Below are 11481 nucleotides of genomic sequence, written 5' to 3' on the forward strand. Positions count from 1 at the left end.
GGTGTTCTATAGCTGAGATAATTTCATGTAGTGATATGGGTTTGTAACATAAATCTTTTAGATCAAGGTCAATTGATTTAGTTTCTGTAAGAGATCTAAAAAAACTACCTGAAGATTCCTCGTCATATTTCGATTCATATCATTTGGTATAAAGGTCTGAACAGTAATTTGTTATTTTCTGAGGGTCGTCTGTAATGACTCCATTGATATTTAGTTTTTGTATCGTGTTATGTTTAGCATTACGTTTTTCAAGCCGAAAAAAATCAGTGTTCTGATCCCCCTCCTCCATCCATCTGCTCCTACTCCTAACAAAGGACCCATCAGTTTTCAATTTGTAAATATCATCCAGTTTATTTTGTAGAATCATTTTCTGATAAATTATCAGGTGCTTTTTGTGATTATTGAAGTTATTTCTGAAATTATATTTTCTTCTTTAGCTTTTTTGGCTTTGGTTATTGATCTCCCATATGTTCTGAACAATGTAGATAATTCGAATTTAAAGAATTCCCAATTACAACTGAATTTTTTTTCTGAGAAAGATTTAAGCCAAAAAATATTAATTAAAGATTGGACTGTTTTAATCACTGCATCATGTTTTAAGAAAGAGCTGTTCAGTTTCCAGTATGAACCTCTACGCTGAGTGTTAGGATTTAAAAGTATTTGTATTGAGATTGCTTTATGATCTATTAATGGAGTCGTGAGGATATTGACATCAATAACATTGCTATCAAAACAACATACATACATACATACATACATACATACATACATACATACATACATACATACATACATACATACATACATACATACATACATACATACATACATACATACATACATGTATACAAGCATACATGAATACATGCATGCATGCCAGTATGCATACTTGCATACTTGCATGTTAGACTTATGCATTACGTGCGTCAAAATGATTAAATGAAAAATTTAAATAAGATTGTCAACTGTAGTTATAAGTAAATCATGAATATAAGGTTCTAATCTGATCTAATCTTTTTGAATAAAACAATGAAATGGTGGTGAGGTGGAGGAGGACGGGGTTTTGTGTAACCTGCAGAGGAGCTGCAGCCCGGACCAGGAGGAACCAGGACATCCACAGATCCAGACCTGGAGGAACTCCAGCGGTCCGGAGAGGAAGCAGCAGGACGTAGAGGTGGACGTCTCATCGTGGATCTCTCTCATGAGACGGGGGAAGCTGGTGAACCAGGACCAGGACCAAAACACCCGGAGGAGAGTCTGGTGAGTCGGGACTAATGAAGCTCATGTCGTCCTCCGGGGCAGCTCCACTCCGGTCTTTCAGGACCAACCAAGTCCAACCACCACCCAGGACCCCTGACCAAACTGGGGCCCTAAGGGAAATTTGATTTGGACCCCCCCACCCCACATCCCCGCACCTTTCCCCATCCCAAATGTATCATAGCTACAAAATGACCATATAACGACATGCCATTTAACTTGACAATCTTTATTAATACTAACAATTGTACTGTAGGTATAGATACTGTAGTGTGTATGAGTCAAATAAAATAAAACATTAAACCTGAAATAAAGAATGAAATATTAAATAAAATTATTTAACTGGAAATGGATAATTAAATATTAAATACAAACCTTCAACCTGAAATAATTAAATATTAAACAATAAACTTCAACCTGAAATAAATAATGAAATATTAAATACAAAAATTCAAATTGAAATAAACAAATCTGAGTCACAAATAGCCATCAATTACTCATCAAAAGAAAGTAACTTCCACCTCAATCCCCCACAAAAAACTAAAAGCAGGTCTAGCAGGTCTGAAAGCAGAAATAAACATGAACGTGTGCCTTTTACAGATGCACACGTCTGCATTTTCTGGATGCAAAGTCATCAATGAGGTCATCGTATGACAACTGCTGTGCCATTTCTGAGTTGATGCTTATGATAAACAAGCCACTTAAGCGTTCTGTGCCATTGATGAGCGGAGCTATGTCTTGATGAGCTTATTGCAATGCAGAGGGCAATCCAGAGATTTGGATACAGTTCCTGCAAATTATTTTCATGGAGAAAAGACAACATTTCCAGAGAAGTTGTTTGTGGTGGCAGCTCCGGAAGGTTCATGATCTCCTGACTGATATGTCAAACTTTAGATTCAAGTTTAGTTCCCTCTGTCAACAAATGCATCAGCTACACGCTCATTTCAATCAGTATTTTTCTGTAATGCCTCCTCTGTTGTGAATTAAATTCACCAACAGATGGCGACATTATCTCCTTAAAAATAGTCGAAAACTTCTTAAAAGGAACCCTGGCTATTAAGACATGTAGTCCCTAATTAGCCACAATTGTTCTCTTATACTAAAATATGTTGTTAGAAACACATAAAATAATCTAATTGCTTTAAAAATCTACAATGTTTATCACATATTTTGACCTGAGGGAGGCGCCATGTTTTACCTGTGCAATGCATTCTGGGGGCGATGACGTAGAGCGGTGGCTCTGGGAAGATAAGCCGCGTTAGTTTAACTGGGACAGGTATCCAAAACATAGTTGAGCAGCTCTCTCCCGGCCGTGGAGGCTGACGAGGGAGCCCATAAGACGTCTCGGTTCAGGCAAACTGGATCAAAGTTCTGTGATGCACGGGAGATCTGCAAAAATGATCAATGTCGTGCGCTTCTTACCAGTGCATTAGACTCCTGCGTAGACGGCGTAGCCTACGGCGTAGACGGCGTAGGCTACGCCGTAGCCTGCGTAGCGTACGCCGTAGACGGCGTAGCCGGGGCTTTAGAGCCTGCAGCGCACCGCCATCCGCTCTCCGCTCTCCGCTCTGGCCGGGATGGAGACGCCGGTGGGCAATATGCACGTTTGGGTGGGCATAGCCCACCCCTGCCCCCCCCTAAAACCGGCTTCAGTGCTGGGTGATGACAGACCAGAGGCTGAGGGGACTGGCCCGGGACTTTGACAAAACGGGAGGCGCAGACTTCGCTTCAAATAGGCAAGAACATTGTGGCAGGGTGCGTGCCACGGGGGCCTGGCCGAAGGACGGAGAGACACGGAGTTTTGTGCAGACCCTGTTTATTCACTTAAAGTCACTTAAACACCCAGATCACCCACACACAGTGCAGAAGCACACAGCATGACAGCAGCTCCTCCGACCCCCCTTGCTGCTGTCCAGCTCTGCCTTATAAAGGCAGGCCGGGTGGAGGCGTGGCAGCCACTCAGGTGGATGGGACACAGGTGCGTGTCCCGTCAACCTCTCCACCCGGCCACAAACATCTTTATTTAATTTAATGACACCAGATCTGGCTGGGGTTTTTATTGTAGCATCGGCTATCTGCTAGTTGAAACGTGTGGTCGGTTATTCTGTCTGAGTTTTATGGTGTTTTTATAGTTCATGCTGTATGGTGCGGTCCTTTTTTTAAATTTTTTTTTTACTTTTTTGTAGGTGCGCCGTCACCTTAATGTTTAGCTGTGTTTTGATCTGTGTTTCTGGTGCGCCGTCACCTGTTTAGCTGTGTTTTCATCTGTTTCTGGGTGTCAAAACAGTGTACGGGGGTTAGCAGGAGCCACCGTCTGACGTCACTACCCAGAATCACTACAACAATGGCGACCTACATGTTAAATTATATTTTCAAATTTTATAAAAACGAAGACATCAAAAAGGTTTTTTATATCACATTGTTATAATTGATACCAACATTTATCTTTTAAGACCTACATGTCTTAATAGCCAGGGTTCCTTTTAACATAAATTGATATAAAACTTTAGCCAATTTATTATATATTGGCTAAAGTTTATAGCTTATATACGACCACTAACTGGTTATTTTACCACTCCTTTTCAACAGAGGTGAATGCATAGGGCGTTAACAAGGCATTAAATAAATGTTAATCAGGGCTGCTGGAAAAACAACATTCTCCATTCTAGACAGAAACTGGAGACAGATTTCTATCTAATGACTGGCATCTTAGGTGTTTGTGCCACAAAGTTTTATCTCAACAACATTCCCAACTTCAAGCGAAGCCCGAGTTTCCTCGTGTTTTGCCTTTTTCTTTTTCTTGCTCGCTCCTGAGTCGTGATGTCTTTTGGACGTCATGTCGACATCTCCTCCCCTTCTGCAGCTCTGCAAGGGCCTGCCTGCAGGCGCAGCCCTCTGATTGGTCAGGTGTCGAGTGCTGTCAATCCTTGCACGATCAGATTACAGGTCTCTTCCTTCTCCTCCGCTTCACGGTCGTGCAAATGCGTCCCCTCGAGAAAAATGTGTTGTGCACTTGTTTAAAGTTCAGCATTGAGGTAGTTTGAACCCCTGCTCCGTTTATTACCTTATTATCAGTTTGGACCCAAGCTGGAGTGCGCTTTGTGCTCGTGTCTGGAAAATTAACCTCAGAAATACTTGAATCTTTAGTCAGCATTTTTGTTCAAATGAGTTTCTTCTCGTTTCTGTGGTGCAAATAAAGAGCCGTTGGGATGTACTGGAGTTTCTTTAAAGCGCGGTGGTTTATTTTGTGTCATGTACAAAGCCTTGCACATGTCAACAAACAATCATCAACAAGTCGGAGACAGAACAAACATCTGTCACCATTTCATGAACTTTGACCTCTGCAGCGTTTAACAAGAACCGAGCAGATCTCAGAAGTCGGTGCCCTCAGATACGCTTTGCTGTTATTTCACCTTAAAAACTTCTTCACTGGTTTACAAAACAACAACATTTGGTTTGCTAATGAAGGAGGAAACCAGTGTGAATGCAGACATGACATCAGAGATGAAGAAGGTCTGGTGGGTCGTCTGAGTCCATGAAGTGGAAGAAAAAGAGGAGAAGAAAAGAGAAATACAACCTAGAAACACATCCAAACTAACAGTTAACAACAATTACAACACAGTATATTTCTATATTTTTATACTGACATAGAAGATGTTAATAACATGAATATTTCCCAGGTGAAGCTACAAAAGAACGACTTCCACCTCCAAAAGAGGAAACAACAACAAAACATCAACTTATAGAACAACAACATCCCTCCATCCATCAGAGTTTGAGACGTTCGTCTCTGAGAAGGAAAGAAAATCAATAAAAACTGAGATGAAAACATGAAGAGGAAACACGTCTACTTGGGTTTACAGAACTCAGCTGAGGCTCCAGGACGGGAGACCATAAAGAGTCTAAAGAAGGGGTAACTAAACCCAACTCCAGCGTGCAGCGGCTGAGTGAAGGTGGTCTGGACTCTGTGGAGGAGGGTCATGGTTTCAGAGACGCTGTAGAAGGACAGAACACCTGCACTGTAATCCAGGTAAACTCCTATTCTGGAGCTCTGAGGACCTGAGATGGAGGTTCTGATGTTGTTGTAAATAAATTCATAACTGTCTGCGTGACAATATAGTGACCAAGATTTGTCATTTCCTCCAAATACACGTTCCTTCCACCCCCCTGATCTGCTGATATTCTTGTATGAAACTGCTACACCAACTTCACCTTCTTTCTTCTCCACCTCCCAGTAATGACGTCCAGTCAGACTCTCTCTACTCAGGACCTGACGAACATTAATGAATCTGTCTGGATGACTAGAATAAGACTGATCTTCTCTCATAAACGTCACATTTCTGTTCTCCCCTGACAGTAACATCCGTGTGTTTACTGTGTTTGGATCCAGAGTGATTTCACATGAATACTTCAAGAATCCAGCTCTGCTCGTTGGTTCTGGTTCTGGTTCTGGTTCTGGTTCTGGTTCTGGTTCTGGTTCTGTTTCTGGTTCTGGTTCTGGTTCTAGTTCTAGTACTGGTTCTGGTTGTGGCAGTAAAACATCCACCTCGGTGATGGCCAGTGAGACGTTTGTCCACGGGTCTCTCAGGATGTCCTGTAGTTGACCTCCGACCTCTGACACAGCTGCTGTCACATCCTGAAAGTATCTGAGAGGACGGATGCTGATGCTGGAGGAGTGTGTGAGAGGACGGATGCTGATGCTGGAGGTGTGTGTGGACTGACTGAGTGGTGACAGTGAGGGGCAGCTGTGGAGGAACTGGTTGTGGTCCTCGGTGTCTGAGAGCTGCTTCATCTCAGCGTCTCTCCTCTTCAGGTCAGTGATCTCCTGCTGCAGCTTCTCCTCCAGCTCTCTGACTCGACTCACTTCAGTTTCCTGCTGGGATCTGATCTGCTGCTTCACATCAGAGCTCCTTTTCTGGAGGAGAGAGATCATCTCAGTGAAGATCTCCTCACTGTCCTCCACTGTTTTATCAGCAGACTGATTGATGGCCTCCACCTCCCACTGAAGCAGCTTCACATCTTTCTCTCTGTCCTGGATCTCCTGCTGGATTTGTTGTCGCCTCACCTCCATCTCTCTCTGCCTCTCCGTCCTTTCTGCTGCAGCCGAGACCGTGTCGTGGCCTTTATGTTCATCCACAGAGCAGAGATAACAGATACACTTCTGATCAGTACGACAGAACATCTTCATCACCTCACCATGACTGGGACAGATGTTGTCCTGCAGGTTCTTGGAGGGATCCACCAGCTTGTGTTTCTTGAATGAAGATGAATCATGATGAGGTTGAAGGTGTGTCTCGCAGTAAGAGACCAGACAGACCAAACAGGACTTGGTGGCTTTCAGTTTTCTTCCAGAGCAGAAATCACAGGCCACATCTTCAGGTCCAGCATAGCAGTGATCAGCAGGAGCAGCTTGGAGTCCGGTCTTCTTCAGCTGCTCCACTAAAGCTGCCAACATGGTGTTTCTCACCAGCGCAGGCCTCGGGATGAAAGTCTCTCTACACTGAGGACACCTGGGGAGTTTCTTCTCTCCTTCATCCCAGAAGTTTTTAATACAGTTCATACAGTAACTGTGTCCACAGGGAATAGTCACCGGATCCTTTAAAACCTCCAAACATATGGAACAAGAAAAGGTTTCCTGGTCCAGCCGATCTCCTTTCTGCGCCATTTCACCTCTCAGTAACTGAGACTGAGACAGTTTCACTCCTCAAAGCTGAAACTAGTCTGAGCGCTGATCTACAAATCATGCGTCTGTGCAGAGAACGGAGGCTGTCAGCTCTCAGTGTTTATCTCGTGTTGATCAGACTCGTCTTCAAGCTGCAGATCTGCAGGGGAGGGAACCAGGAAACTGGTCCGACTGGATCTGCTGGTCTGAGAGCAGGAAGAAGAGGGAGGTTTATCAGCCCCAGATTCCAGGAAGGGACCAACTCTGGATTTAACCCTTTTATATCAGACTCCAGTTTACAAGGAAACCTCTTTTTTACCTCAACTTGTATTTAGTCACAAATAAAACCACAAAAATGTAACTTAGGTTTCATTTTAGACAGATGGATTATTTTATAGCTTATAATACTTATGAATTCCACATGAACATAGACTTCATGTAGTGTTTACAGATGAAACCAGATGAACTCTGGGATTTTCATGAACGTCCACCTTTATGCTCTACTCCTGCTGGAAAGGTGGAAGGTTAGCTGGCAGCTGACGAGGCACAAGGCCTGGTGTCGCTGCTGGAGGGGGATCGGCACAGGCCTCTGGAAGTAAATACAGCTGTATAGGAGGTAAATACAGCTGTGTTTCAAAGTAAATGGTTGAATAAAAAGTAATAATTAAATGGAATAGAGAAAGGAAAATGATACTGAATGAATGAGGGCGCTAGACGCTGAAGGAGATGAGCTGCACTTTAACTGGGAAAAATGGCACCAAGATTCAGGTGAGTGTGGGAGCACGTGTTATTAAATTCAGATAAAATTGAATAAGTTAAAAAATATATAATATAAACTGCATTTTAATATCACCTATTATGATACATATTCATATGAAACCTGTGACTGAGAACGAGTGTTTAAGCACCAAATAATAAAACCATCTGAAGAGCTCAAGTGGACTTCGACGGCGCTTTGGCTCCACCCAGTGGCGGGTTTGTGCTATTACAGTTCTTTTTATTTTTTTTGTTGCAATTTTTCACCCTTCTCATGTGCAATCATCATTCGTTTATTCGAGCTCCCAATTTTTGAATAATTGTGCCTTTACACACTCCAACGCCTATCTATGTTATTAGGGCCCGAGCACTTGCAGTGCGAAGGCCCTATTGTATTTGCAGGAATTTTTATTATTAGGGCCCGAGCACCTTCAGTGCGAAGGCCCTATTGTATCTGTAGGAATTGTTTTTCTTTCTTCTTCTGACGAAAGGAGGGCCTTTTTGCCCCCCTAAACGTGCCCAAAAAGTCACCAAATTTTGCATGCAAGTCAGGCCTGGCGAAAAATGTGATATTTAATGGTTTGCATTAATGGGCGTGGCAAAATGGCTCAACAGCGCCCCCTTGAAAACTTTGTGCCTCAAGCCCCAGAATGCGGTATGTCGTACACGCACGAAAATCGGTACACACCTGTATCATGGCGCACCTGAAAGAAAAGTCTCTTGGCGTCATGCCCGAAACCGAACAGGAAGTCGGCCATTTTGAATTAGTTGTGTCATTTTGGCGAAATTTATGCCATTCCTTCGAAAGTTAATTCAGCCCGAACCGTAACGTGCACCCAGGTGTGTTATACATCAAAATGTGCGTCTCCATCCTGCGACTACACGCATTACTTTTCTCTTTCAAAAGCGTTACCGTGGCGACGCTAGACGCCAAAAAGCGCGGCCACCCTTCATCTGGTTGGTTCAGACAGAAAAAACTTTGCGCCTCAAGCCCCATAATACGGTTTGATGTACATGAACGAAAATTGGTACACTCGTGTATCATGTCGCAACTAAAAGAAAAGTCTCTTGGCGCCATGGCCGAAACCGAACAGGAAGTCGGCCATTTTGAACATTCTGAATTAATTGCGTAATTTTGGAGCAATATATGCCATTCCTTCGAGAGTTAATTCAGCCCGAACCGTAATGTGCACCCAGGTGTGTTATACATCAAAATGTGCGTCTCCGTCCTGCGACTACACGCATTACTTTTCTCTTTCAAAAGTGTTACTGTGGCGACGCTAGACGCCAACAAGCGCACCCCCCCTTCATCTGATTGGTCCATATTTGATAGTTCCCCAAAAGGCACCAAATTTGGCATGCAAGCCAGGCCTGGCTATAAATTTGATATTTCATGGTTTGCATTAATGGGCGTGGCAAAATGGCTCAACAGCGCCCCCCGGAAAACTTTGTGCCTCAAGCCCCACAATACGGTTTGACGTACATGCACGAAAATCGCTACACACCTGTATCATGTCACAACTAAAAGAAAAGTCTCTTGGAGCCATGGCCGAAACCGAACAGGATGTCGGCCATTTTAAATAAATTGTGTCATTTTGGCGAAATTTATGCCATTCCTTCGGCAGTTAATTCAGCCCGAACCGTAATGTGCACCCAGGTGTGTTATACATCAAAATGTGCGTCTCCGTCCTGTGACAACACGCATTACTTTTCTCTTTCAAATGTGTTACCGTGGCGACGCTAGACGCCAAAAGGCGGGCCCCCCCTTCATGTGATTGGTCCATATTTGATAGTTCTCCAAAAGTCACCAAATTTTGCATGCAAGCCAGGCTTGGCAATAAATTTGATATTTCATGGTTTGCATTAATGGGCATCAACAGCGCCCCCTAGAATACTTTTATCTGCCATAACCTTTGAATGGTTTGACATAGGAAGTTGTGGGTGGTGTCATGGGACTCTGTAATGAGTCCTTAAGCTTCGATGGCCTTAATTAGCCCCGCCCCTTCTTCTGATTGGTTGTCACGATTTTCTGCTATAACATTGGAATGGTTTGACATAGGAAGTTGCGGGTGGTGTCATGGGACTCTGTAATGAGTTCTTAAGCTTCGTTGGCCTTAATTAGCCCCGCCCCTTCTTCTGATTGGTTGTCCCTTTTTTCTGCTATAACTTTTGAATGGTTTGACATAGGAAGTCGTGGGTGGTGTCATTTCTGATATGCTTATGGGGGGCGGTGGCCGTGAGTGCGAGGGCCCGTTCATCGCTGCTTGCAGCTTTAATTATTATTATTTTCCTGACAAAAGGAAGGCCTTTTTGCCCCCCTAAACATGCCCAAAAACTCACCAAATTTTGCACCCAAGTCAGGCCTGGCGAAAAATTTGATATTTAATGGTTTGCATTAATGGGCGTGGTAAAATGGCTCAACAGCGCCCCCTTGAAAACTTTGTGCCTCAAGCCCCACGATACGGTTTGACGTACATGCACGAAAATCGGTACACACCTGTATCATGGGGCAACTGAAAGAAAAGTCTCTTGGAGCCATGGCCGAAACCGAACAGGATGTCGGCCATTTTGAATACATTGTGTCATTTTGGCGAAATTTATGCCATTCCTTCGAAAGTTAATTCAGCCCGAACCGTAACGTGCCCCCAAGTGTGTTATACATCAAAATGTGCGTCTCCATCCTGCGACAACACGCATTACTTTTCTCTTTCAAAAGCGTTACCGTGGCGGCGCTAGACGCCAAAAAGCGCGCCCACCCTTCATCTGATTGGTTCGACAGAAAAAACTTTGTGCCTCAAGCCCCATAATACGGTTTGACGTACATGAACGAAAATCGGTACACTCCTGTATCATGTCTTAACTAAAAGAAAAGTCTCTTGGCGCCATGGCCGAAACCGAACAGGAAGTCGGCCATTTTGAACATTCTGAATTAATTGCGTAATTTTGGAGCAATATATGCCATTCCTTCGAGAGTTAATTCAGCCCGAACCGTATCGTGAACCCAGATGTGTTATACATCACAATGTGCGTGTCCATCCTGCGACTACACACATTACTTTTCTCTTTGAAAAGTGTTACCGTGGCGACGCTAGACGCCAACAAGCGCACCCCCCCTTCATCTGATTGGTCCATATTTGATAGTTCCCCAAAAGGCACCAAATTTGGCATGCAAGCCAGGCCTGGCGATAAATTTGATATTTCATGGTTTGCATTAATGGGCGCAGCAAAATGGCTCAACAGCGCCCCCTAGAAAACTTTGTGCCTCAAGCCCCACAATACGGTTTGACGTACATGCACGAAAATCGCTACACACCTGTATCATGGCACATCTTAAAGAAAAGTCTCTTGGAGCCATGGCCGAAACCGAACAGGATGTCGGCCATTTTGAATACATTGTGTCATTTTGGCGAAATTTATGCCATTCCTTCGGCAGTTAATTCAGCCCGAACCGTAACGTGCCCCCAGGTGTGTTATACATCAAAATGTGCGTCTATATCCTGCGACACCACGCATTACTTTTCTCTTTCAAAAGTGTTACCGTGGCGACGCTAGACGCCAAAAGGCGCGCCCCCCCTTCATGTGATTGGTCCATATTTGATAGTTCTCCAAAAGTCACCAAATTTTGCATGCAAGCCAGACTTGGTGATACATTTGATATTTCATGGTTTGCATTAATGGGCGTGGCCTAACGGCTCAACAGCGCCCCCTAGAATACTTTTCTCTGCCATAACTTTTGAATGGTTTGACATAGAGAGTTGTGGGTGGTGTCATGGGACTCTGTAATGAGTCCTTAAGCTTCGTTGGCC

The 11481-nt window shown here is 43.8% G+C and overlaps 1 protein-coding gene across 1 annotated transcript; it reads right to left on the bottom strand.

Annotated features, from left to right (window-relative positions):
• Positions 1–4482: 4482 nt before the first annotated feature.
• LOC133424989 (tripartite motif-containing protein 16-like) lies at positions 4483–7129 on the bottom strand. The gene has a single exon (XM_061715614.1). The coding sequence runs from the start codon at positions 6920–6922 to the stop codon at positions 5105–5107; it is 1818 nt and encodes a 605-aa protein (XP_061571598.1). The 5' UTR covers positions 6923–7129; the 3' UTR covers positions 4483–5104.
• Between the last annotated feature and the right edge of the window lie 4352 nt (positions 7130–11481).

Source organism: Cololabis saira, chromosome 24, assembly GCF_033807715.1.
Source record: "Cololabis saira isolate AMF1-May2022 chromosome 24, fColSai1.1, whole genome shotgun sequence".
In the NCBI taxonomy this organism is placed as follows: Eukaryota; Metazoa; Chordata; class Actinopteri; order Beloniformes; family Belonidae; genus Cololabis; species Cololabis saira.